This window comes from Dendrobates tinctorius, unplaced genomic scaffold (genome assembly GCF_039654945.1).
Source record: "Dendrobates tinctorius isolate UK_male_01 unplaced genomic scaffold, ASM3965494v1 ptg000158l, whole genome shotgun sequence".
NCBI classification, from domain to species: Eukaryota; Metazoa; Chordata; class Amphibia; order Anura; family Dendrobatidae; genus Dendrobates; species Dendrobates tinctorius.
In genome coordinates, this window is record NW_027361825.1 from 4,752,436 (window position 1) to 4,780,074 (window position 27,639).

A 27,639-nucleotide genomic window follows, 5' to 3' on the forward strand; every position below is an offset into this window, starting at 1 on the left:
TACATTCCAAAATAATTTAATAACTACAAATTAGTTTGACTTTTTTGGTTTCGGAGACACATCCATCCAATATCTGTGCCCAATAGAGCCACATTTGTCTACAGTACGTGTGCAGTACTGCAACTTGACTCACTCGAATCAATGGAACACAACCCACAGACAGATGTAGCAGAGCCCAGTCTGGAAATCAGGAGACTGCAGCAGGGTTAATAATCAGTGCTGAATGACAAGCTCAGCTCTGCTACATCCGTAACTTGATTTCCTGTTACATTTTCTCCACTTTTACTTAATATAATCATTTTATACAGCTATTCGTGCATTCACACACGCAGTCTGTATCCTATCCCGCACCCAACAGTTACCACAATCGTCAGCTATACATTCACCTACAGTTCGATTAGGGCCAAGAAATGTCAAGAATGAGGAAAGACTGAGAAAGTCCAGATCTTCTATGCAGGGGACCATAATGTGAACATTTAAAGGGGTCCTTCCAACAAACACTTTGACAAGGGGCTTTCATGTGGCCATGGGCAGCGTCATTCTTAGGAAATTTTTATTTTTTTTTTCTCGTTCCCGGTGTTTCGATTTTCTACATTTTACCAAATATGGTGGAAAATCCTTTTAGCTGCTTAAAAGGGTTGTCCATGTAAAAGTGAGCTCCAGTGCTCGCCCATATACAGAGACAATAGTGGTCCCTCCAGAGAAGAGCCACTTTGATGGGAGGTGATCTCGCTTGTTAAGCTGGAAGCCTTCATCATACCCTCATGTGTGATATTCGGCTAGATGAGAAGTGGGTTATGGAAAAAGAACAAGTGGGAGGAACCCGGAGAAGACAGATACGTCCCAGGAGTCCATTCATCTGATATTATGTATTCTGGGGGAGAAGGAGGTGAAGTCTGTTCATCTCTGTACTGGGCAGGGGGCTCAGATGTTCCCATACAGGTTGACTTTCACAAAAGCGATTGACTCCGTGATATCTTGCCTTCCTTTCTCGTAGATGACGAAGATGTTCTCGTTGTCCTCGATGTTACGGGACAGGGTGGTGAGGCTCGAGTAGCCGCTGGCTGCGGGCCAGATTTGGAAAGAGTTCTGCTCCCACGAGTCCCCGAAGTCAAAGCTCCACCGCAGAGTGAGGTTAACTCCTAGAGGAAGGGACAGAGGGATGTAAGGAGAAAGATGCCAGGTACTATGGCCACCTCCCACCACAAGACTATATAGCAGCGACCAGCCAGCGCGCCGATTGCTCAGTTTAACCATTTAAATGCTGATATCACTGACTGCGACACTTATATAGAGCAACTGCCGTTATGCCTGTGCATCGGCCCCCATCATCCCTCCACCCCAAAGTGACTGCACGCGAGACCCTCATCGCTGCCACCTTAGTCCTCCTATTAAGTAAGCCTGTGGCTAGCCTCCATGGAAAACCATCATGATGACTACATAGTAGAATACATAACGACCACCCCCTCGGTCCCCCCCCCCATAAATCAGTATTATATAAGACAATAGGAAGCACTGTAATATGTCTTATTACAGAAATCCGCTTTATTCACCTGGACTGATTTTCCATTCTCAAACTATGGGTAAAATATGTCTGCAGTGAATACAGACGTTTCCCATTACGGAGACAGAAGATGACAAATGGTGCTTATAAAGTTCTATGGGACTTGCAGTAGGTGGTCAGTGTTCCTCTAGCTCCCCCTCTACATCGAATATGAAAAGCACCAACTATCATCTCTTTTCTCATTAATGGGAAAATCTGTTTTCACTGAATTGATAGCGTATTACAAAACTTTCTTATTTTCATGTGTACTATTGATTTATGGAAAAAAATAAAATTAAAATGGTGTTTACTACTTTTTAAAGAGAACCTGTGAGCAGGAATTATTAGACCTATAAACTAAAGGCACAGCCATAATGGCGCTGTGATGCTGATTAATCCGATACCTGATGGGAAAGGATGAAGTTTTCATAAAATGACATCTTGTGCGCTCCGGGAAAGGATGTGGGGGCAGGGTCTCCTTCTGGTTCTCTGCCACCCCACCCTACTGTTTCTTGTGCAGGTCACTGATTATTCAGTGACCTGCCTCCTTTTTAAAATTCCACGCCACCATCATTGTGTGGGTAGCACCTAGTGTGTAGGACTCCAATAAAATGGTGCCAGTGGCAGCGCATGCGCAGATCAAGATTTTGGCTCAGTAAAATTTTCACCCAGGTGAAATCTCGATCTGCCCATGCGCCATCTCAGATGCCATTTTATTGATGTCCTGCACACAGGACGCCGACGCACACACCGCCCACAAAGTGATGGCGGTGCAGGATGTTAAAAAGGAGGCAAGTGACTGAATAATCAATGACCTGAACAAGAAGCAGAAGAGGCTGGTGGGGAAGTGGAGGCAGAGAACCAAAAGACGACCCTGCCCCCACGTCCCACCACAAAGCACACATCTTCATTTTATGAAAACTTCATAAGATATTCATCAGCCACTGAGTGGATCCCTTTAAGTAAGGTATCGGATTGATCAGCATCACAGCACCATCATGGCCGTGCCTTTAGTCTATAGGGTAAATCCATAGGACAGGTTCTCTAATATTGCAGTCCAGAAGAAGATTCAAAGATAAAGTGAAAATTAAAAATACATATTGCTATTATAATACTAGAATTGTGGAATTTTTGGAAATCACACCTACCTAAAAAAAATGCAATAAAAAGCTCTCAAAATGGCATACTATGCTACGAATAAAGAAAAAATAAATAAAAAGCTAGTCATACAAAAAACAAGCTCATTCATGGAAAAAAAAAAAAAAAAAAAGACTGATAAGAAAAAAATACCGCATTTTTCAGACTATAAGACATTTTTTTCCTCCCATAATGTTGAGGCAAATGGGGGGTGCATCATAGTCTGGATATACTGGCTCTGGCTGTGGTGGGGGAGCGGTTTCAGCAGAGCAGCGGGTCACAGAGACTGTAGCCGGCGGCTCCGCCTAACTCCTGTGCCCGCTTCTAAAGAGAAATGAATATTCACTGGATTCCACGCACATGTGCGTGGAGGGCAATGAATATTCATTTCTTTTTGGCATCCTGGTATGATTGGCCCCATAAAAAAAAAAAAAAAAAAAGCTTCCTGCTGCTACTGGCGGTCATGAATATTCATTTCTCTTAAGTATCGGCACACGTGACCACCGGCAGCAGCAGGAAGCCGGTGGCTGACACTCTGCTCGCTATTAAAGAGCAATGCATACTCACTGCTCTCTGCGATGAACAGTCCCAGTGATTATTCTGGACAATGTGCTCTGCTTGTGAGCAGCACATGACGTCCCTGCCATGCGCTGCTTACAAGCATTAAGCAGCTGCTGACATCGGAGCAGGACACTGCGAGGGAGTGGAGGAAGGTAAGTGTAATGGATTGTTTTTTCTTTTTTTTTTTTTTAATTTTTTTTTTGATGGGACCATGCATACTTGGATGAGATGGGGACCCTGCAAACCAGTATAGGGATGTGGGTGATCATTCCTGCCAGGCTAAGGATGAGTGGGGCCATGCCTACCAGGATAGGGATGATGGGGCCATGCCTACCAGGATAGGGATGAGGGGACAATAATATTCCCCTATCCTGGTAAATAGTACAGAATTGCCAACATTTTTTTGCTTCAGTTTTTTTTTTTCCTAATTTCCTCCTCCAAAACCTAGGTGTGTGTTATGGACCGGTACGTCTTATAGTCCGAAAAATACGGTATATATATGCTCTTGTTTTACAAATTTTGACATCTTTCATACACATTTGGTATTGCTGTTATTGTACTTAGAGAATCATTAACAGGTCACTATTACCGCACCACCTTTTTTTTTTTTTTACACTTCACAATCTCAGTTTTTTAGTGCATTATAGCGTAAAATGAATGTATGCTGAAGGAAAAATAAAAAAAGTTATGGCTCTTAGAAGGGAATAAAAGTTAAAAGTGCAAAAAACACAGTTGCTCACAACGTGAAGAAGTTATAGATTTTGTCCAGCACTGCTCGCACAATCAGGAGATGGTGGCACGGATGACACACACGTGGTCAAAATTGTTGTTACCCCTCGTTTAATGCTTAATCTTTCAGTCTGTGAACATAGAGCTGATGTGCCTTGCCAAAAAGTTCCATTTTTGTCTCATCTTTCCATAGGGAATTCTCCCAGAAGCTTTGTGGCTTGTCAACATGTAGTTTGGAAAATTCCAGTCTGGCTTTTTCATGATTTTTTTTCCAACAATAGTGTCCTCCTTGGAGGTCTCCCATGAAGTCCACTTTGGCTCATACAACGACAGATGGTGCGATCTAACACTGATGTTCCTTGAGCTTGAAGTTCACCTTTAATCTGTTTAGAAGTTTTTCTGGGCTCTTGTTACCATTCGTATTATCCGTCTCTTTGATTTGTCATTAATTTTCCTCTTGCTGCCACGTCCAGGGAGGTTGGCTACAGTCCCATGGAGCTTCAATTTCTGAATAATATGTGCAACTGTAGTCACAGGAACATCAAGCTGCTTGGAGATGGTCTTATAACTTTTACCTTTAGCATGTTTGTCTATAATTTTCTTTCTAATCTCCTGAGACAACTCTTTCGTTTGCTTCCTCTGGTCCATGTTGAGTGTGATACACACCATGTCACCAAACAGCACAGTGAGTATCTGTAGCCCTCTATACAAGCCCACTCACTGATTCCAAGTCTGTAGACACATGTGATACTAATTAGTGGGCACACAGTGATTTAATATGTCCATTTTGTCACATTATTTTCAGGGGTACCATCATTTCTGTCCAGGCCAATTTCATGAGTTTTATTTTTTACATTCTGTGGAAGGATGTTTGAAAAGCAATATCTGACTTTCATTTGTTCATTTTCATAGATTTTTTTATTACTTTTGTCAGATTCAAGTTATTTCTGTGACCATCGTGGGTTTTTCTGTCATTAAACGAGGGGTACCAACAATTTTGACCACATGTGTATGTGGCAGGTATCATGCCCGACGCGTGGCAGGTGTCCTGACAGGAACATGCAGAGGTGTCATCATTCGCGCCGCTCACCTACTGATGCGCAAGTCTGCGGCACCTGACTTCTAGCTATGGGGTTGCCCCACGTATACCCCTGTACAGCACAGACCACTTCTACCAGAACAAGCAGATTGTCAGTCTTACTTTTAGACTGGTTGGCTGCATTGACGAAGTAGGTGACGCCATTCTTGTATAAAGCTCCAGCTGCCACTGCCGGGTCCGGTAAACCCTCATCGAAGCGGACATTTTCTAACGGAAGCGTATCACAGCCGTCGGTGGAGAAGGACACGATGCGGCAGTGGCAGTGATAGAAGTACTGGTTGCGGGCGTTAATAACCACAGTGCCATCTGGGAGTTCATAGGGCTGCGTGGGAGAGAAGGAGGATGTTAGATGCAGCACGGAGGATTGTGGGTCACACACAGCGAGACTCCCGTTACCTGACATTCATCCGGACTAAAGTCCCCTAGTCGCTTCTGTTGCTTGAATGGCAGCCCCTCCAACTTTCCCCCCTGCTTCCAGCTGTTTCCATGATCATCACTTAAGAGACAGAAGATGCCATCCTCGTCCAGCGTCCCATGCCCACAGACAATGAGGCGCCCCATTTTTGGAGAAAACTTTTTCTGTGTATAACAAAATTTAAAAAAAAAAGAAGAAAAATTACATTAACCCCTTCAGTACCAAGGGTGGTTTGCACATTAACTCCCTGGCCAATCTTTACAATTCTGACCACTGTCCCTTTATGAGGTAATAACTCTGAAACGCTTCCATGGATCCCGGTGATTCTGACATTGTTTTCTCGTGACATATTGTACTTCATGATAGTGGTAACATTTCATTCATATAACTTGCGTTTATTTGTGAAAAAAATGGAAATTTGGCGAAAATTTTTAAAATTTCGCAATTTTCCAACTTTGAATTTTTATGCCCTTAAATCACAGAGATGCAGCACACAAAAAACTTGATAAGCAACATTTCCCACATGTTTACTTTACATCAGCACAATTTTGGAACCAAAATTTTTTTTTTTGGTAGGAAGTTATAAGGGTTAAAAATTGACCAACGATTTCTCATTTTTCAACACCATTTTATTTTTACGGACCACATCACATTTGAAGCCACTTTGAGGGGTCTATATGATAGAAAATACCCAAAAGTGACACCATTCTAAAAACTGCACCCCTTAAGGTGCTCAAAACCACATTCAAGAAGTTTATTAACCCTTCAGGTGCGTCACAGGAATTTTTTGAATATTTAAAAAAAACTAATGAACATTTAACTTTTTTTCACAAAAAAAATACTTCAGGTTCAATTTTTTTTATTTTACCAAGGGTAACAGGAGAAATTGGACTGGAAAAGTTATTGTGCAATTTGTCCTGAGTACGCTGATACCTGATATGTGGGGGGGAACCACTGTTTCGGCGCATGGCAGAGCTCAGAAGGGAAGGAGCGCAGTTTGACTTTTTCAATGCAAAATTGGGTGGAATAAAGATCGGACGCCATGTCGCGTTTGGAGAGCCCCTGATGTACCTAAACAGTGGAAACCCCCCACAAGTGACCCCATTTTGGAAACTAGACCCCCCCCAAGGAACTTATCTAGATATGTGGTGAGAACTTTGAACCCACAAGGGCTTCACAGAAGTTTATAACGTACAGCGGTACAATTAAGAAATCATATTTTTTTGACAAAAATGATCTTTTCACCCCCAATTTTTATTTTGCCAAGGGTAACAGGACCCTAAAAGTTATTGTGCAATTTGTCCTGAGTACGCTGATACCCAACATGTGGGGTTAAACCACTTTTTGGGCGCATGGCAGAGCTCGGAAGGGAAGCCGCGCCATTTGACGTTTTTGGCTGGAATTGAGATCGGGTACCATGTCGCGATTGGAAAACCCCTGAGGTACCAAAACAGTGGAAACCCCCCACAAATGACACCATTTTGGAAACTAGACCCCCCAAGGAACTTATCTAGATGTGTGGTGAGAACTTTGAACCCCCCAGTGCTTCAAATTAGTTTATAATGCCTGGGCGTGAAAATAAAAAAAAAATAAAAAAAAAATCGTATTTTTTCCACAAACATGATCTTTTAGTCACCAATTTTTTTTATTTTCCCAATGGTACCAGGAGAAATTAGACCCCAAAAGTTGTTGTCCAATTTGTCCTGAGTACGCTGATACCTCATATGTGGGAGAAAACTACTGTATGGGTATGGGCCCACGTCGGGGCTCGGAAGGGAAGTAGTGATGTTTTGGAATGCAGACTTTGATGGAATGGTCTGCGGGTGTCATGTTGCTTTTGGAGAGCCCCTGATGTACCTAAACAGTGGAAACCCCCCACAAGTGACCCCATTTTGGAAACTAGAACCCCCACAGAACTTATCTAGATGTGTGGTGAGCACTTTGAACCCCCAAGTGATTCACAGAAGTTTAACACGCCCGGACGTGAAAATAAAAAAAAAAAAACAAAAAAACATTTTTTTCCACAAAAATGATTTTTTGCCCCCAATTTTTTATTTTCCTAAGAGTAACAGGAGAAATTGGACCCCAAAAGTTGTTTTGCAATTTGTCCTGCGCTTTGCATGCACTGAGGAAGTCAGCTCCCTACAGGCCCCCGTCGCCATCTTGGATCCAGGGACCTGTAGGGAAAGAGACCCCCGCAGCAGCGCTGCACATTGCGCTGTTGTGGGGGGGCTCAGGGAAGCACGGAGGGACCCCCCTCCCTGCCGATGCTTCCCTTTAACCCCCGGTACACCGCGATCGTGTTTGATCGCGGTGTGCAAGGGGTTAACGTGACGGGGGCGGTCCGTGACCGCCCCTGACACATTGCGCCAGGTGTCAGCTGTGATAATCAGCTGACACCCGGCCGTGATCAGCGGCGCTCACCACGTGAGCGCCACTGATCTCACTAGACGTACTATTCCGTCCTTGGGACTTAGGTCCCAGGTCACATGGATGCAATAGTACGTCCAATGTAGGTAAGGGGTTAACCCCTTTACCAGGCCAAATTTTACAATTCTGACCACTGTCCCTTTATGAGGTAGTAACTCTGGAACGCTTCCATGGATCCCAGTGGTTCTGAGAATGTTTTTTCCTGACATACTGCACTTCATGATAGTGGTAAAATTTCTTTGATATGACTTGCACTTATTTGTGAAAAAAAAAAAAAAAAATGGAAATTTGGTGAAAATTATGAAAGTTTCATAGTTTTGCAACTTTGAATTTTCATACCCTAAAATCACAGATATGTTGCACAAAATACTTAAAGATAGATTTTTGGTTCTTACCGTAAAATCTCTTTCTTGGAGCCTTCATTGGGGGACACAGATTACCATGGGTGTATGCTGCTGCTAGGAGGCTGACAATATGCAAAAAAACAAGAAAATTGGCTCCTCCCCGGCAGTATACACCCACCGACAGATACAAAGTACTTCAGTTGGTGAAAAAGCAGTTGGAGTAGCCAGGCAACTTTAAACGTATGTACCAACCCAACAAGGGGCTCAAAAACCCAACACGGTACAACTTAAACAGGGAGGGTGCTGTGTCCCCCCAATGAAGGCTCCAAGAAAGATTTTACGGTAAGAACCAAAAATCTCTCCATCTCCTTATTGGGGGGACACATTATCATGAGACGTTCCAAAGCAGTCCCAAGGGTGGAAACAGCAATAAGGAATGAAAGAACAGGAAGGGCTTAGGTCGGCCGGTGCACCACCGCCGCCTGCAGGACCTTCCTACCAACTTCCTGCATCAGACGAGGCCTGGGTATGAACCCTGTAGAACCTTGCAAACGTGTGCAAAGACGACCAGGTCGCGGCCCTGCAAATTTGCAAGGCCAAAGCCTGGTGTCGAACGGCCCACGAAGCTGCCACAGTCTGGGTGGAGTGAGCCCTCACTCCCAGAGGGGGCTGTTTTTCCTGAAGTCGGAACGCTTCCAGAATGGTAGAACGAATCCAGCGAGCGATCGTGGATTTGGATGCCGGAAGCCCTTTCCGGCAACCTTCAGGAGATGACCAGCAAGGAATCGGACTGGCGAAGTGAAGCAGTCCTGGCGAGATAGACCCGCAAGGCTCGAACTACATCTAGTTTGTGGAGAGACTTCTCAAGAGGGTGAGAAGGAGCGGGACAAAAAGATGGGAGGACGATATCCTCAGTAATGTGGAAAGAGGATACCACCTTTGGAAGAAAAGAAGGAACGGGCCTGAGGACGACCTTAACCTGGTGGAGAACCAGATAAGGGGAACGACATGACAAGGCCGCCAACTCAGAAACTCTTCTGATGGATGTAATGGCAATCAAGAAAGTTACCTTCCATGAGAGAAAGGATAACGGAATGTCCTGGATAAGCTCGAGCGGCGCCTCTTGAAGAGCGCTAAGAACGAGATTGAGATCCCACAGTTCTATCGGCGAAAGATGAGGAGGAGCCACGTGGGCGACCCCTTGGAGAAAGGTTTTATCCTGCGACAAGGAAGCGAGCTCTGTTTGGAAGAGGATAGATAGAGCGGAGACCTGTCCCTTGAGGGTACTGAGGGACAGACCCACCTCCAAACCAGACTGGAGGAACTCAAGTATGGAAGGAATAGAAAATGCACATCGGAAAGACTTTTTTTTTTTTTTTTTTTTACCGTCGCACCAACGGAAAAAAGCCTTCCAGTACCTATGGTAAATGCGGGAAGAGGCCGGTTTTCTGGCCCTGATCATAGTCTGGATCACCTGGTTGGACAAACCTGATTCTCTCAGGATTGCGGCCTCAATGGCCATGCCGTTAAACTCAGACTGAGAATTCTCGTGGTAAAGGGGGCCTTGCGAGAGAAGATCCGGATGGTCTGGAAGCCTCCAGGGAACGTCCGCAAGCATGTTCATCAGTTCCGCATACCAAGGCCGTCTCGGTCAGTCTGGCGCCACTAGAATCACTGGCATGCCTTCCGATTTTATCTTTTTGACCACTCGAGGGATCAAGGCAAGAGGCGGAAACAGTTAAGGAAGATGGAACTGGGACCACGGAATTACTAGGGCATCGCAAGCGACGGCTAGAGGGTCCCTGGACCTGGTTATGAAGCACGGAACTTTGTGGTTCATCCGAGATGCCATGAGATCGACATCCGGCGAGCCCCAGCGCTGGCATATCTGATTGAAGACTGCGGGATGAAGAGCCCAATCGCCGGATGCTAGGCCTTGACGACTCAAAGTCGGCTGCCCAATTTTCCACCCCTGGAATGTGAACAGCGAAGATCGCCGGAACGTGACGCTCTGCCCAACGCAGTATCTTTGCCACTTCTGACATTACCTGCTTGCTGTGAGTACCGCCCTGGAGGTTTATGTACACCACGGCCGTGGCGTTGTTTGATTGAATGCGGACTGGTTTGCCTACGAGGAGAGGCTGCCAACGGAGGAGAGCAAGAAAGTCTTAGTTACTCACCGGTTAACGGTATTTTTCGGAGTCCATGACAGCACCACCTGAGAGAGGGGATCCGACCTTTAGGAACAGGAAACCTACAGATACAAAAGGGTGGCACCTCTCCCACGCATCAGTTGGATTACAGAGCACAAGAGGACTTCCAAGGTTAATGCATGATTTATGTACAGTATTCTTTACAATTATAAAAACTTTTATCACCAGTGAGCATATACAAGAAATAGACGTGCACACCCCAATTAAACTAAAGGGAGGGAATATACGGGTGCTGTCATGGACTCCGAAAAATACCGTTAACCGGTGAGTAACTAAGACTTTATTCGGTCGTCCATGACAGCACCACCTGAGAGATTTACAGAGAGTAATATCAGCTTTAGGGAGGGACTACAGCCTGCAGCACCCTTATACCAAAAGAGAGGTCTGTGGAAGCACCCAGGTCTAGCCTATAATGACTATAAAAAGTGCTCGGAGAGGACCAAGTAGCCGCCTTACATATCTGGTCAATGGAGACTTCTGATCTTTCGGCCCATGAGGTCGCCATGGCCCTGGTGGAATGCGCCCTCAGCTTCCCAGGTGGCGACCAGCCCTTTGAGGTGTAGGCTATTGAAATCGCCTCTCTAATCCATCTGGCTAGTGTATTTTTTGATGCCCTACAACCTTTTCTGGGGCCTTGATGAGAGATAAATAGGGCATTATCTTTCTTCCAGGGATCGGTGACTGTCAGATATTCTATGAGGCCTCTCCTGACATCCAGGGTGTGTAGTTTCTTTTCCTTCTCGTTAGTTGGATTAGGGAGGAAGGATGGAAGAACTGTTTCCTGTGTCCTATGGAAACTAGAAACTACCTTCGGCAAGTACGCTGGATCAGGTCTAAGTATTACCCTATCCTCTTTGAACTGTAAATAAGGAGGACACCTACATAAAGCCTGGATATCGCTTATTCTGCGGGCTGATGTTAGAGCTACCAGGAAGGCTACCTTGAGGGACAGGTTTTTTAGGGAAGCTGACGAGATAGGTTCGAATGGGGTCTCCGTCATAGCAGTGAGGACTAGGTTCAAGTCCCACGGCATGAATCTATCCTTCATTATTGGCCTGGATCTACCTGCCGCCTTAATGAACCTGCTTACCCAATAATTACCAGCGATGTTACAGCTAAACAGGGCCCCCAAGGCTGACACTTGTACTTTAAGGGTACTGGTAGAGAGCCCCATGTCCAGACCTTTTTGTAGGAACTCTAATATCTGCATTATAGGCGCTGAATCCCCAGCGACTACTCCTGAGTTTTGAAGGAATTTTTTTCCAAATTCTGACAAATTTTTGTGGTAATGATTTTTCTACTCTTAAGTAGGGTGTTAATTAGGTCTGCGGAGAAGCCCTTCTCTTCTAATAATGACCGTTCAAACTCCACGCCGTCAGATGTAGGCCAGCCACCTGAGGATGGAAGACTGGGCCCTGGGACAGGAGATCCGGGATGTCCGGCAGAACCCAAGGATCGGACACCGACATGGTCCTGAGGCATGAGAACCATGCTCTCCTGGGCCAAAATGGAGCGATGACTATAACTCTCGCTCTGTCTTTCCTGATTTTCCTCATCACCAGGGGTAGAAGAGATAGGGGAGGGAAGGCGTAGGCTAGTCTGAAGTCCCACTTTATCAGGAAGGCATCTACCGCCAGAGGATTCTCTCTGGGATTTAGGGAGCAGAATTGTTTCAATTGCCTGTTGTCTCTGGTGGCGAAGAGGTCTACCTCTGGATTTCCCCACTTTTGAACAATCAGATTGAATATGGAGGTGTTTAGGGACCATTCCCCTTGCTTTAGCTGACTGCGGCTTAAAAAGTCTGCCGTGATGTTGTCTCTTCCTTTTATATGCAACGCTGTTAAAGATAGAAAGTATTGTTCTGCTAGATGGAACAACCGCTCTGCTACAATCATCAGGGGTCTGGAACGGGTCCCGCCTTGGTGATTGATATATGCCACGGTGACCTGATTGTCGGAGAACACTCGCGCGTGATGGCCCTGTAGATACACAAGGAGCTTTTTTGCCGCCTGTTCTACTGCTGTCAATTCTTTTAGGTTAGATGACGTTCCTAACTGATCATTTTGCCATTGGTCCTGGACTAATATTTCACCCATATGAGCTCCCCAACCGTAAGGACTAGCATCCGTGGTGACTATGCGGGTTACGTTATACTCCCAGGGCACCCCTTTAGACAAGTTATCCTTGTCTAACCACCACTCTAGGGACTCCCTTGTGTTACGGGACAAGGTTAGCTGACCCTCCAAGTAACCCCCAAGAACTTTTTGATGTAATAAGACCTCGCTCTGTAGTTTCCTTGCATGAAACTGGGCCCACTGGACTGCCGGGATACAGGCCGAAAGAGAGCCTAGAAGGGACATGGCTTTCCTGAGGGACATGGTGGGGTTATTGGAGGCGTTCAGGATCCGATAATGGAGGCGAACAAGCTTCTCCGGAGGCAGACGGCATTCCTGTTTTTCAGAATCCAGGGTTAGGCCCAAGAATTGTTGGACTTTCATTGGTTGCAATCGAGATTTTTTGACGTTCAGCAACCATCCTAACCGTTCTAGGGCAGACATTGCCTTTTGAAGCTGTTGTAAGCAATGATTCGCCGTTTTACCTACAATAAGAAAATCGTCCAGGTAGGGGATCACCAGAATGTTCGATTCACGTAGATGGGCCATGACCTCCGCTATTACTTTAGTAAATACTCAGGGAGCGACTGCCACTCCAAAAGGGGAGGGCCGCATATTGGAAATGTCGAATTGACCCATCCAACTGAACCGCCACTCTGAGAAACCGCTGATGGCCTGCATGGATGGGTATATGGTAGTATGCGTCTTTTAAATCTAACACCACCATAAAGCAGTTTTGGAACAGCAATTTTATTGCAGATTTAATTGTTTCCATCTTAAAAGGAGGTATGACCAAAAACTTGTTGAGGGCCTTAAGGTTTATTATTGTCCTAAAGGAGCTGTCTGGTTTGCGGACCAGGAACAGAGGGGAGTAGAATCCCTTCCCCCATTCTCCCTCTGGAACCTCTATCAGGACTTTCTTGGCGCACAGGTCATGAACCTCGGCCTCCAGGGCAGCTTGTTCTGAAGCAGACGACCTGAGTGGGGTGATTTTAAGTTGATCAAGGGGAACCCTAGAAAACTCTAGTCGTAGTCCCACGGCTATTATCCCCAATATCCAGCTGCTATTAGAGATCAGAGACCAGGATGGGTAGAAGGCAGCTAGTCTCCCTCCTACCGGGGCAACTAGTCATTGGGGCGGCTTTTTCGTATCCCGAGCTGGACCTTCCTGGCGCCCCCCTCCAAACATGAATCCTGTACCTTTCCTTTTTTTCTCATCCCATCTGCCCTGATCTCTGGACGGCCTTCTCCGGAAAAAAACCTTTTCTGGTAAAGGGACGTCTGTAAGAGGGGTTCGGGAGACTGGGAAATTTCTTTTTGTCATCTCTAGCTTTCTCTAACAATTCGTCCAAGACGGGGCCGAATAGGTACTCCCCCTCGCAAGGAATGGAACAGAGACGGGACCGGGCTTGAATATCTCCTGGCCAGCATTTTAACCAGAGCGCTCTTCGCGCTGCATTAGATAGACCCGCGGCTTTAGCCGCCATTCTTGCAGAGTCTGCAGAAGCATCGGCTAAAAATGCCGCGGCATTCTGAATGATCGGCAAACTTTTCCGAATAGAGGTTCCTGAAGCTCCGTCTTTTAGCTCGGAATCTAGCTGATCTAGCCAGACCATCATGGATCTGGCTGTACAAGTGGCAGCTACCGCTGGTCTCAATGCGCCTGCTGACATCTCCCATGTCCCTTTAAGAAAAGAATCCGCTTTTTTATCTAGCGGATCTTCCAAGGAGGCCATATCGTCAAATGGTATGGCGGATTTTTTAGATGCTTTGGCTACTGCTGCGTCTAGTTTCGGGGCTTTATCCCATCTGTTTACTACCGGGTTATCAAAGGGGTATCTCCGCTTAAAGGCTGGTGGCATGGAGCCCCTTTTTTCCGGTCTCTTCCATTCTCTGTCAATTAGGCTCTGAACCTTATCGTTTAATGGAAAAGCTCTGCGTTTTTTGGGGTCTAGACCCCCGAACATAATGTCCTGTGCTGAGAGTTCCCGTTTTTTGTCCGCTACCCCCATGGTGGACCGTATTGCTTTCACTAATCTGTCCATCTGGTCTAAGGGGAAGCAGAACCGGCTAGAGTCTTCATCCGAGGATGACGACGAGGAGGCCGAGGAGTCCGAGGAGTTGTCACCTCTCCCAGGGGCGACTGAGGTCTCCGAGCCTAAACCACTAGCCTCTCTTCTCCTAGAAGGTTCTTTTTGAGGCAAGACTTTCATTTCTGCCCTGATCATCTCTCTCAGGTTTGAAGTGAAGTCAGGTGTCTCTTCCGCTACCTGCATAAACGGGGGAGAGTATAAGGGCCTGACAATCTACCCCTGGACTCCCTGTCTTTATTAACCCCTACCGTTTGCCGAATGCATGGTTGGCATAATTTTTTAGGGTGGCCATCTGGTAGGGGGGAACTACAGAGGGCACATTCCCTGTGCTTCTGTTTTCCCGTAGCCTTTTTCCCCTGCAAAAAAAAACATAAGGGAACACTGCATCAGGGTACATTCACAGAGATCTCTTACCCATGCAGATGAAGCAGGTACCGAATCACGGAGGGAGGCAGGGGGGGTCCTTTCTGGAGGAACTTTCGCGGCTCTGGTCGCTAGTTCGTCTCTGTTTCTTCTGCTGGCCACTCGCATGCGGTTTTGTCGTGGCCTGTTTTTGAGGGCGCTCCTGCGCCTCGTCCTGCTGGTCTAAGGGGGCTTCCGTTGTATCCATTGCTGGGGCCTTCAGAAGCACCCCAGCGGCGTCCCCATCTGCCTTATATGGCCTCCTGGTGTCCGGGTCAGCAGGTATCCTGCCATAGCACCACCCACCTGGCCTTTCGCGCTCCCTCCCCCATGCTCCGACCCCCCGCCCCCCCCCCGCCTTACCCGGGTCGCCGCGCGACCCCCGGACAGGCGTGCACCCGCGGCGCGCGCCGGAGGCCGGCCGGCCCCCGACTTCCGGTATCGGCGCTATCGCTCCGCCCCTTCCGCCGCGTCACTTCCGCCGCTCACCAGAGCCCTGCGGGAGCGCGCGCGAAGGAGCCGCACAGCGCCCCTGCTCGGAATGCCCCAGCCCCCCCCCCCGCGCACGCCGCCATGAGCGCCGCCAGGGGCCAGCGCTGACCGGGAGGACCGGGCCTGGGGAAGCGCAGCAGGACCGGGGCATACATACCAGGTGCTGGCGTTGGAGACGGCATCCACCGGACCCCTGCTCCACCTGCTCCGTCCACTGCCGTGGTGACCTACCCGGCCCCACCGTGGCGCTTCCAGGGACCCCGCACTGACCGAGGTAGGAGACCCCCTCGCTACCTGGGTCGGTCAGCCGGCCTGGGTATTCAACGACGACTCCATGACGGACGATCTGTAGAGAGTCCTGTCCTCTAGGAACAGGAAACCAACTGATGCGTGGGAGAGGTGCCACCCTTTTGTATCTGTAGGTTTCCTGTTCCTAAAGGGCGGATCCCCTCTCTCAGGTGGTGCTGTCATGGACGACCGAATAAAAATTGCTCTGATTTCCAGAAGGTTAATGGGAAGAAGAGTCTCCTGGGTGTTCCAGCGCCCTTGGGCCATTTTCCGCTGGAAAACCACCCCCCCATCCTGGGAGACTGGCATTGGTGATGATGACTTGCCACTGAGGCAGAAGAAAGGACCTTCCCTGGAGAACTGACGCCGGCAATGTCCACCAAGTCAGCAATTGCCTTACTCTGAGTGGAAGGAGAATGGGAAGGTCCAGAGAAAGTGAGGTCTTGTCCCAGAGTGAAAGGATGAACTGCTGGAGAGGGTGAGTGTGAAATAGTGCAAAAAGCACTGCTTCCATGGAATCTACCATCTTCCCCAGGACCCTCATGCAGGACCAAAGGGGAATGGGCTCTGAGCGTTTTATGGATCGGATTCCCTTGCAAAGAGCCGAAAATCTGTCCTTCGGAAGAAACACCCAGGCTCGATTCATGTCGAATTCCATGCCCAGAAAGGTCAGACGCTGAGCAGGATAGACTTCTCTTTGTTGACTATCCATCCGAGGCGGCCGAGAGTATTCAGGGTTATTTGAAGACTCTGAAGATAGTCCTGGCGGGACGAGCCTTAGATCAAGAGGTCGTCCAGATAAGGGATGATGAGAATCCCCCTGGAGCGAAGAATAGCCATGACTGTTGCCCTCACCTTCGTAAATACCCGGGGAGCGGACGCAAGGCCGAAGGGGAGGGCCGTGAGCTGATAGTGGTTCTCCTGAATCGCAAAGCAGAGATATCTCTGATGTTGCAAACACACAGAAATGTGAAGATATGCATCCTGTATGTCCACAGAACAGAGAAACTCCCCGGGTTCCATTGAGGCTATCACCGAGCGCAGGGATTCCATCTTGAAGTGGAGGATCCTTACGTGGCGGTTGAGCAACTGGAGGTCCAAGATTGGACGAAGGGAGCAGTTTTTTTTTTTTTGGGGAACTACGAAAAGATTTGAGTAGAACCCTGAAAACCGTTCGTTTGAAAGAACGGGGACAGTAACTCCGGCGGAGATAAGGGAGGAAAACGGCTTGAAGAAACCCTGGAATTTGGGACCGCTGTCTTGGTGATCGCGACAGAAAGAAGCGCCAGTTTGGGGGGGAAGAAAATTCGATTTGTATCCGGACATGATGACTTCCCTGACCCAAGCGACGTCGACAACAGACGGCCATGCGTCCATGAAAGAGGAAAGTCTGCCTCCCACCCTAAAAGAATTTCCAGGTGGGGGTGACCCGTCACGTTGAGGAAAATCTACCGGAACGGGAGCCTGAGGACCTGGAGGGTTGGCCTCTTGATCTCCAGCGGGGAGCGTGTGTATACGATGTTTTTCTGCAATCTCTGGAGACAGAGGACCGGTCCTGCTGGGATGATCCTTCTGCTGAAGGAAAGGGACGAAAGGACCTAAACAGCCACGGAGCCTTTCTGTTGAAAAAAAAAAAAAAAGAGTCTAGGCCGAGACTGGGGAAGAGAGGTAATTTTACCACCTGTGGCATCGGAGATTATTCTGTTCCAGCTTGGCGACAAAGTCTAGAGCCGTGAGATGCCAGGTTAGTGAGCGACTTCTTGGAGGTGGTAACCGCACTCCAAGACTTCAACCAAAGAATATGGCGTATAGCTACTATGTTGCTGTTAGCTCTTGCTACACACCCGGCCACCTGTAAGGCGGCGGCCAAAAGGTATTTACCCGCATGTTTAATTTGGTCTGCCAGATCTGCCAACTCGTCCTGAGGGGCAACCGACAGAATTCCCCTGCGAATAATTTTTGCCCAAGCTGAAATGACTTTTGCCACCCAGGCAGAAGCAAAAAATAGGGCAGAAAGAGGCGCCGGATGCTTCAAAGAGGATAGACGAGAAACTGGTGGGTCCACTTCGGGAGCTTTCGTCCATTTTGTAAGAAGGTCCGCATCGAATGGATACAGGACGTCTAAGTACCTGCGGCCTGAGAAGCGCTTCTCAGGGGGCTCCCAGTGTTTGGATAAATTGGTCTCGAACTCCTTGTGGTTAGGAAAGGTTCGGGAGGAAGGTTTCGCTCGTTTAAATGGGATGGAGCCGTCCTGAAGAGGAGCTTTATCTTCCTTTATTTCAAGCGTTTTGAAAATGGCCGATATGAGACTATCGACCATGTCATCTGCGTCTGAGTCAGATCCCGTCGTTTTCTGACGAGGGAGACGAGGAAAGCAGCCTGGGTGGAGCAGACAGACCTTGCGAGCTGGAGATAACGCACTTCCTAGCAATCCTACCCGGCCTGTCCCTGTGGAGGTCACGGTCAGGTGCAGACGACTCACCGTGAGAGGCGGTCGGAGCACAGGTGGCTGAAGATAGTTGCGTAAGAAGTTCCGAGACCTGGACCAGGGACTGAGAGACATTGCGCTCATCCCGAGACTCGGGGTGCTCCGGTGGGGGCCGACATTGTCTTTCTCTCAGCCCTGTCCCGGGAGAGGGGTGAGGAGGGGAATTGGCTAGGACCCACCACCTGAAGTCAGCCCGTAGCACCCGAGGGTGATAGGACTGCAGGCAGGACCCTTCCCCTGAGAGTTGCAATGTGGGTAACACCACATTGCTCGCTCAGCCGCATGATATTGGAAAGCAGGGTGAACATTTACCCCCTGTTTCCCGGTGTAGAATCTGGAAAATAAATGGGAAAAGATTAATACACACACACACACAAAATCTAAAAGAAAATGGTTAGATGCGGATCTGGGGAGATCCCGATCCCCCTCCTACAGACACTAAGCACAAACTGAGGTACTTGGTATCTGTCGGTGGGTGTATACTGCCGGGGAGGAGCCAATTTTCTTGTTTTTTGCATAGTGTCAGCCTCCTAGCAGCAGCAGCATACACCCATGGTAATCTGTGTCCCCCATGTTTACTTTACATCAGCACAATTTTATTTTGGAACCAAATTTTTTTTTTCTATTAGGAAGTTATAAGGGTTAAAAGTTGACCAGCGATTTCTCATTTTCACAACACTTTGTTGTTGTTTTTTTTCAGGGTCCACATCACATTTGAAATCACTTTGAGGAGTCTATATGATAGAATGGTGTCACTTTTGGGCATTTTCTAAAAACTGCACCCTTCAAGTTGCTCAAAACCGCATTCAAGAAGTTTATTAACCCTTCAGGTGCATCAGTTTTTGTAATGTGGGAGAAAGACAGAGACAAATAATTTAAACTATTTTTCCACCAAAAATTTACTTCAGATCCAATTTTTATTTTCCCAAGGGTATCAGTAGAAACTGGACCCCAGAAGCTGTTGTGCAATTTGTCCTGAGTATGCTAATACCCCATATGTTGGGGTAAACTACTGTTTGGGTGCATGGCAGAGTTCAGAAGGGAGCAGTTTGACTTTTTCAATACAAAATCAGCTGGAATTAAGATCGGACACCATGTCAACGTTTGGAGAGCCCCTGATGTGCCTAAACAGTGGAACCCCCCCCACAAGTGACACCATTTTGGAAACTAGACCCTTCAAGGAATATATCTATATGTGTGGTGAGCACTTTGAACCCCCAAGTGCTTCACAGGAGTTTATAACGTAGAGATGTGAAAATAAAAAATCATTTTTTTTTTTTTTTTTTTTTAACAAAAATTTGCATTTTCAAAAGGGTAACAGGAGAAATTGCACCATGCAATTTGTAGTGCAATTCCTCCCGAGTACGCCGATACCCCATATGTGGGAGAATACTACTTTTGAGGCACAGTGCAAAGCAGAGAAGGGTAGAGGCACCATATTGGAGTTCAGATTTTGCTGGAATGGTTTAAGGGTGCCATGTCACATTGGCAGAGCACCTGAGGTGCCAGAACAAAAAACTCCTATATGCGAACTCATTTTACAAACTACACTCCCCAATGAATTCATGTAGGGGTGCAGTGATCATATTGAAACCACAGGTGCCTCACAGATTTTTATACCACTGAGCAGTGAAGAAAGAATAAATAACATTGTTACCACTAAAATGTTGTTTTACCCCCAAGTTTTAGGCTGTGTGCCCACGTTGCGTTTTTTTAAGCGTTTTTGATGCGTTTTTCAGGGTCAAACCACAGCAAAAACGCTTAAAAGAAGCATCCCATTCATTTTAATGCATTTTGGCCTTTTTTGTGCCAATGGATGCGTTTTTTTTTTCACTGCTAAGGAAACGCGGTAAAAAACACAGCATGTTCATTAATTTCCACTTAGGTCTGCGTTTTTGGCTATTTCCTATAGTCCAGAAGACGCGCAGAAAAAAACGCATCAAAAACGCGCGTTTTTTGTGCAAAAACGCCCAAAAATCGCAGAAAAAAAAAAAAAAACCCACACGATTTCTGGGAAGGAGACCCGTTTCCTGAGCGTTTAAAAACGCTAACGTGGGCACATAGGATTTTTTTTTACAACAAACTAAGGTCCATTTTTTCCCTGAGTGCACCAACACCCTACAAGTAAATCGGGAAATATTTTTCAGGCACAGTGCAAAGCTCAGAAGGCAAGGAGTGCCAGATTTTACTGTAAGGGTATGTGCACACGCTGCGGATTCATCCGCGTGGATTATGCAAAATCCGCAGATAAATCCGCAGGTCAAAAGACCTGCGGTTTATCTGCGGACTAGCCTGCGGTTTTACCATCTCCACAATGGTGTAGATAGTTCTTTCTGCGGAATCCGCAGCGGTTTCCTGACATGTCAATTCTTTCTGTGGTTTCAAAACCATGCGGAAAAATCTGCACCGTCTACAGTTTTTTTTTTTCCCATTCATTTGAATGGTACTGTATACTGCAGCTAAAACTGCTGCGGGTCCGCAGCGGCCAAATCCACTGCGGAACCGCAGCGTGTGCACACAGCCTTAGGCTCTGTGCACACGGTGCGGATTCTGCTGCGGATCCACAGCGGATTTGGCCCTGCAGATTCACAGCAGAACTGCATGTGATGTACAGTGCCATTCCTTTCTATGTAAAATAAAATCCGCTGTGCACATAGTGCGTTTTTTCTGCGCGGATTTGGTGCGCAATGAAAACTGCGGCATGAGACTTTTGTGCGGTTTTGCTGCAGTTTTCCACCTGCTCCATTCTAGAAATCCACAGGTGGAAAACCGCACAAAAACTGCACTAAATCCACAGGAAAAATGCAGGTCATTTGACCTACGGATTTAGTGAATTCTGCGTGGAAAATTCCCAAACAGAATAAGCACCGTGTGCACATAGCCTTATGGTTTGCAGGTGCCATGACCCACTGGGAAAGCCAATGAGTAGAGATGAGCGAATTTGTTCGTATTCGGTTCCGAATATGATTGGAATCGAATATTGCTTTTGCAATATTCGTTGAACAAAGCCGAACGTCATTAGAGTCAATGGGAGTAGAAATTACCGAATATGTTCAGAATTGATCATAAGACAAATATTCAGCACGAATAGTGTTCAAATATGGCTCGAATATGACAAAATCTGAACAAATTCGCTCATCTACCCATGAGGTGCCAGAACAGCAGAAACCGCCCCCCCACCCACCAAGTAATCCCATTTTAGGAACTACACCTCTCAATGAATTCGTCTAGGAGTGCAGTGATCATAGTGACACCATGGGCGTCACAGAATTTTATAGCATTGGGCCGTGAAGACAAAATAACTACATTTTTACCAACAAAATTTTGTTTGAACCAAAGATTTTACATTTTCACACAAGAAGGTAAAATGTCACCATAATTTGTCCCACAATTTCTACTGAATGTGGCAATACACCATATGTGGCTGTACAGTACTACTTTGCCATAAAGAGTGAATCGGGAAGGATGGAGCGCTATTTGCCTCCTGGAGCACAGATTTTCCCTAGAAGAGTTTGCGGTCTCCATATACAGAGCCCCTAAGTGCTAGAAAAGCAGAACATCCCCCTTATGTGACCCCATTTTGGAAATTATATGCCTTTGGGAATTTATCTACAGGTGTAGTGCTGATTTTGACTCCATGGGTGTTTTCTACAAACAAGCAGCAATGAATGTTGCTGAGTGAAAATTGCAAACTGCCATTGTAGTGACCAGTACATTATGCCCGATCCGTGATTCTGGAGACACGCATGGGAAATGGTTGTTTTTTATTTTAGTTTTATTACAGGAGAGGGCTTCGGTGGAATTAGGCTAAGTGCACACGTACTTTTTTGTCCTGCGGATTTTTCTGCGCAGATTTTAAGAAATCCGCAGGTCAAATGACCTGCATTTTTCCTGCGGATTTCTTTTTTTATTGCGTTTTTCCAGCGGTTTTTGTGCGGTTTTCCACTGCAGTTTTCCCCTTGCGGATTTGGAAAATGGAGCAGGTGGAAAACCACACAAAAGAAGTGACATGCTGCATTTTCTGTACCGCACAAAAACCGTGCGGAAAAAACCGTAGCGTCTGCACAGCGTTTTTTTTCATTGATTTACATTGTACTGTAAATCACTTTGCAGATCTGCAGCGTTTCTGCGCGGTAAAATCCGCTGCGAATCCGCAGGAAAAATGCATCGGGTGCACATGGCCTTAGGAGAGTATAACTTATTTTTAAATAAAAATGTAAAACTACTGTATGTTTGTTTTATTTCTAATAAAGGACTTTATTCTGGCTGTGTATTTATTTACCATGTAACTACAGGATTAGTAATGGAGAGGTGTCTTATAGACACCTCTCCATTACTAAGCCGGGGACTTGATGTCACCTGACAGTACAAAGGTGACATCAACCCCAAAAATATGAACCCCACTTGCCACAGCTAGAGGGCAAGTGGGAAAAGCCAGGCACAGCGCCAGAATTGACGCATCTAATAGATGTGCATTTTCTGGGCAGCTGCAAATGGAGGGAACCCCATGCCGGTTTTTTTTTTTTGGTTTTTTTTTTAAATAATTTAAAAAAAAAAAAAAAACCACAGCAGAGACCCCTCTACTCTTGATAACCAACCTTGCTGAAGCTGACAGCTGAGGGTTGCCCCCCGCTGTGAGTTTTGCCTGGTTGCCAATAGAAAGTACAAGGGAACCCACATCGTTTTTTTCCTTAATTTATAGCGCAGGCAGCTTCTGCTGTCACTGTTATTAGCGGCATCACGGGTAGGCTGATGGGAGTAATAGTCCCATCAGCCTCAACCTGCTGTCTCTTTTATTAATTAAATATAAATCATCATTCTCCCCTGCTCACGCTGATCGCCGGCAGAGCAGGGGAAAATGATGAGAGCAGTGTTCAGCACCCGGCGCCAGGGAACAGCTCTTACTGTAACACTTCTTCCCTGGCGCCCATCCGTGTGCCACTGATGCTCCACACGTGTGCCGCAAGTATTACACACATTGACACTGACATCTCTGGTACCGGAAATATCAGGATTTGTGAAAGAGGAGTTATAGCGGGTTTTTGTGTTTAGCTACTGTTACACAATTTTTATAGCAAAAAAAATAGTTTTTGCATCACCACATTTTGAGAGCTATCATTTTTCCATATTTTGGCCCACAGAGTCTTGTGAGATTTTTTTTGTTTTGTTTTTATTTTTTTATAGACAAGTTGACGTTTTTATTGGTATCATTTTCGGGCACGACATTTTTTTGATCGTTTTTTATTCTGATTTTTGGGAGACAGCGTGACCAAAAACCAGTAATTCAGAAATTTCTTTTTTGGGAGGGAGTTTATACCGTTCCGTGTGTGGTAAAAATCGATAAAGCGGTTTCATTCTTCGGGTCAGTACGATTACAGCGATACCGTATAATATATATATATATATATATATATATATATATATATATATATATATATATATATATTTTTTTTTTTTTATTTATTTTTTTATGTTTTGGCGCTTTTATACAATAAAAACTATTTTATAGAAAAAAATAATTATTTTTGCATCGCTTTATTCTGAGAGCTATAATTTATTCTTCCGGTGATGGAGATGTATGGCGGCTTGTTTTTTTGCGGGACAAGATGACGTTTTCAGCGGTAACACGTTTATTTATATCCATCTTTTTGATCGCGTGTTATTCCACTTTTTGCTAGGTGGTATGATCATAAAGCATTGTTTTTTTGCCTTTTTTTATGATGTTCACTAAAGGGGTTAACCAGTGGGACAGGTTTATATGTTGGCTCGTTGCGGATGCAGCGATACCAAATATGTATACATTTATTTTTTATTTCATTCAAATATTTAGAGATAATTAAAAAAAAAATCAAATAGTCTTATTTTTGATTTTTAAAACTTGTAAAATTAAGGTTTTTTGTTTTTTTTTTTAATTTTTCCTAACTTTTTTTTACTTAGTCCCACTATGGGACACTCATTTTTTGCAGGCTGATCGCTTCTATAGCATTAAGATTCAGCAGCATCCTTATGAATATAGAATATAGAAACTGTCAGCTCTGCACTGACAAACTTACCCATCATGCACTGGGCATGATGAGCAAGTTTTCTAGGTCTAATGACCCGGATGTCGTCATGACGACTTCGGGTCACCATGGCGACAAGTGGTATCCCGCTTCACGCAGCAGGGTCTCCGATCCAAAGGCAGAGGGGCTGTCAGCCCTCTACCGGCTTCCGCAATGCTGCGATTGCAGCATTTCAGGGGTTAAAATGCCGGAAGCGGTCTGGACCGCTCCTGGCACCTATTGCCAGATGTCAGCATCAGATGACATCTGTTGGCAATCGCAATGATGTAATATTCCATCCCTGGTTAAATAGGCACAAGGACAGAATATTACTTCCGATGTCAGAAAGGTGTTAATATCCAGAGCTGCCGGAATTATCTGGTCGCAATCTCAGCCCTCCACCCACCTGGATTCCATATCCTGGACCGGGGGCAAACATTTTGGTGCCAATCTCACGGGAGAGATTCCTCGGCGTACTCCAGGTGATGCCGTCATCCGAGCTGTTAGTCACCATGACGCTGGAGACTCCGCACTGGAGGTAATGGGCGCACAACGTGTAAACCAAGAATATATTCTTCGTTTCGTCATCCACCACCACCGCCCCAAGGTTTAGTCCGTCCGGGGCTGTCCCGTCATCCACTATGAAGGCAGTTGGACCCCAGGTGTAACCTGCAGAGATGTCAATATATACATTAGGTCTATGCACACCATAGAGGGGTAAGAATGGCCTCCGCTCTGCCAGACCAGACCCATCCATCTATGTGTTGCATGGTCGACCATTGGTTTGAATTATCTGCGTGTGACACTAGATCTCCCCACTGGGGGTCAGTAGATTAAAAGTGAATCATAAATAGTTAAAAGTTTCTTATATAGACGTTATTGTTACTCACAATACCAGGTACAAGGGGCTATTAGATTTACTGCCTCTTAACTTCTGCTGTGCTCCCTATCAGCCACTAGATAGTAACATGCCGCCACCAATCATCTACTCAATCAAGACTCTTGGCAGCTGCAGGATTTACGGAGCTTTTACATTGGGGAGCTTTCCCATCAGAAGTAAGAGTAAATGGATTTATCCTCCCACCTACCTCCATCATGTGAGCGCCGGACAGCGATGAACTTTGCCCCCAAGTCAGAAGCGGAGTGTTTTCGAGCTTCAGAAAATGCAAGGAGATGCCCCCGAGGGGTGTAGGTGATTAAGGGAATACGATAGGTGTCCACTTCCCCGATCACTCGGCCGCTGACCCACAGCAACTGCTCCATGGTGATTATTGGTGCCACCTGGGAGGTTTGGGAAAAAAAAATAGGAAAAGCAATTTGAGTTTTGCCAGGCTGGACCTAGTGACAATGTAGTCACCCCAAGGCTAGCCAAAGGAACTGCCCTCTACAGGCTGGGCAGCGGTGCCCATGAATGGTGACTGTCCAGGATTAGAAATGCATGCTTTAAGAATTAGCGACTCCCCTGGAACATTGGTTTTGGTCTGGCAATGACAATCAGCCCATTGACATGAATGGACCTGAGCTGCAATACAAGTCACAACCCATGGTCAAGGGTGGAACTGTTCCTGACATAAAGGAGACATTTATTTTCGAGTTCTGTACAACCCCATTAAGCCTCAGGAGGAGCACAGAAATAAAAATCATGGTGGTCCAGAGGGAATCCGTTTATAATCCGTGTACAGAACGACGTGTAATGGTCGCCTTGTGATGGGAGTAGGCAGTGATCAGCCTCCAACACCACTCGTCTCGACCCTCTGTTACAGGACGATGGCGGCCACTGTGCCGAGCACCACACAGGAAAAGAAAGCGCTAAGGTTGTCCCACATATTACAAACCGGGCATTACACAAGCACTGGCCTATGAGGGGTTAACATTTAACCACGACTTCCCTTGAAGGAAGGCTGTGTGCCACGGGACACAATGACAGCTCCCAGAACAACCGGTCCAACCACTGACTGAGGCGCTGCTTTATCTGCTCCTCCATCGATCAGATGATCAGACAGACAATCGCTGCATCTAACTGTCACAGCTGAGCCCTCAGTCCTCCACATCCGGAGAGCTCAGCTCGCTGCCCGCTAACCCCCAATAGTCCACAAGCCCCAGTCCAGTGCACGCTGGGAGTTGTAGTGTCACAGCCAGAAAGCCCTAGCTCGGAAATCCAGCCTGGGCTGCAATGTTTCCACGTGCCATACCCCGGGAGTGCCGGGCACGCCCTAACGCCGTTCAGTCACATGCATTAAAATAAACAGAAAAATTGCTTAAATAGCAATTACAAGAAGCGATGGCGGCAGCAGCAGCAATAATGCACAGCTCAGCCATCGGAGGGAGATCCTAGTGATAACATTAAGCAACTGGTATTTAAGCCATTGCATCTTATTTTTGCAAAGTGGCAGCTCAGCTCGGCATGTAATCATGCAGGGGTCCGAGGACAGACCCCCTTAAAGCAGGGGCCCGGAGGGAAACCACAGGTAACCTCCAAAATCCTAGTAAAAACGTTATGGAATTGCCATTCAAGCCACTGCATCTTAATAATGGTTTACCTCTGCATCTACCTGGTGTAACGACCGCAGCGATTGTATATACACTATTGTTGTAGATAGTTGAAGGATAAGCGATTGTCTGGCATTTATAAGCACAATTACACCTGAAATCCTTTATTTAGATCTCTGATTGCTGAGAGTAAATGGAAAAAACTAGGCTTAAAAAAGCGATCACAGTAGGCAGGAATTGTCAACTAAGCAATTGCAGTGCGCTCTTTACGACACCAGGCGGTGGCCTCCATTTACGGTAAGTCCCTCTACCTGGTTGATGGCTGCGCAAGTGGCCGTGCTCAGCAGGGTCAGCACCAGTAGGGCTGTGGAGAGGCGGCAGGCGGCTGTCAGGTCTTGCATGGCGAGATCTCTTCCTGTCCTCCCTCTATGGCGGCGGACAGCACATCTCTCACCGAGCTCTACCTAGCGACTGACAAGCAGAAGCGTTTCCTTGTCACATGACCTGACTCCGGTCAGCTGACCGCCGCAAGACACGTGTCTCACAATCAGTACTTGGCAGGGGCGTTGGGGTTTCTGCGCAGGCGTAATAACGACCTAGTGGACCTTGTGACGTAATGCAACATTGCGCGCCAAAGATTCAGTGAGCAGCAGAGGCCCCTTCAAATTAATGGGGTCATGACGGCATACACATTATTAGTTGTCATTATTCCTCAATACGTCTCCACTAGTGACATTTACCACAGAGACACGAGTATATG

At 46.5% G+C, this 27,639-nt stretch overlaps 1 protein-coding gene across 1 annotated transcript; it reads right to left on the bottom strand.

Annotated features, from left to right (window-relative positions):
• NEU1 (neuraminidase 1) lies at positions 1-27,429 on the bottom strand. Its single transcript, XM_073548804.1, has 6 exons — positions 27,191-27,429; positions 25,478-25,670; positions 24,796-25,058; positions 5,466-5,648; positions 5,172-5,391; positions 1-1,142 (listed from the first exon to the last, which is right to left on the bottom strand). Exons 1-6 carry the CDS (start codon positions 27,278-27,280, stop codon positions 925-927), a joined length of 1,167 nt encoding a protein of 388 aa, XP_073404905.1. The 5' UTR covers positions 27,281-27,429; the 3' UTR covers positions 1-924.
• Positions 27,430-27,639: the final 210 nt, after the last annotated feature.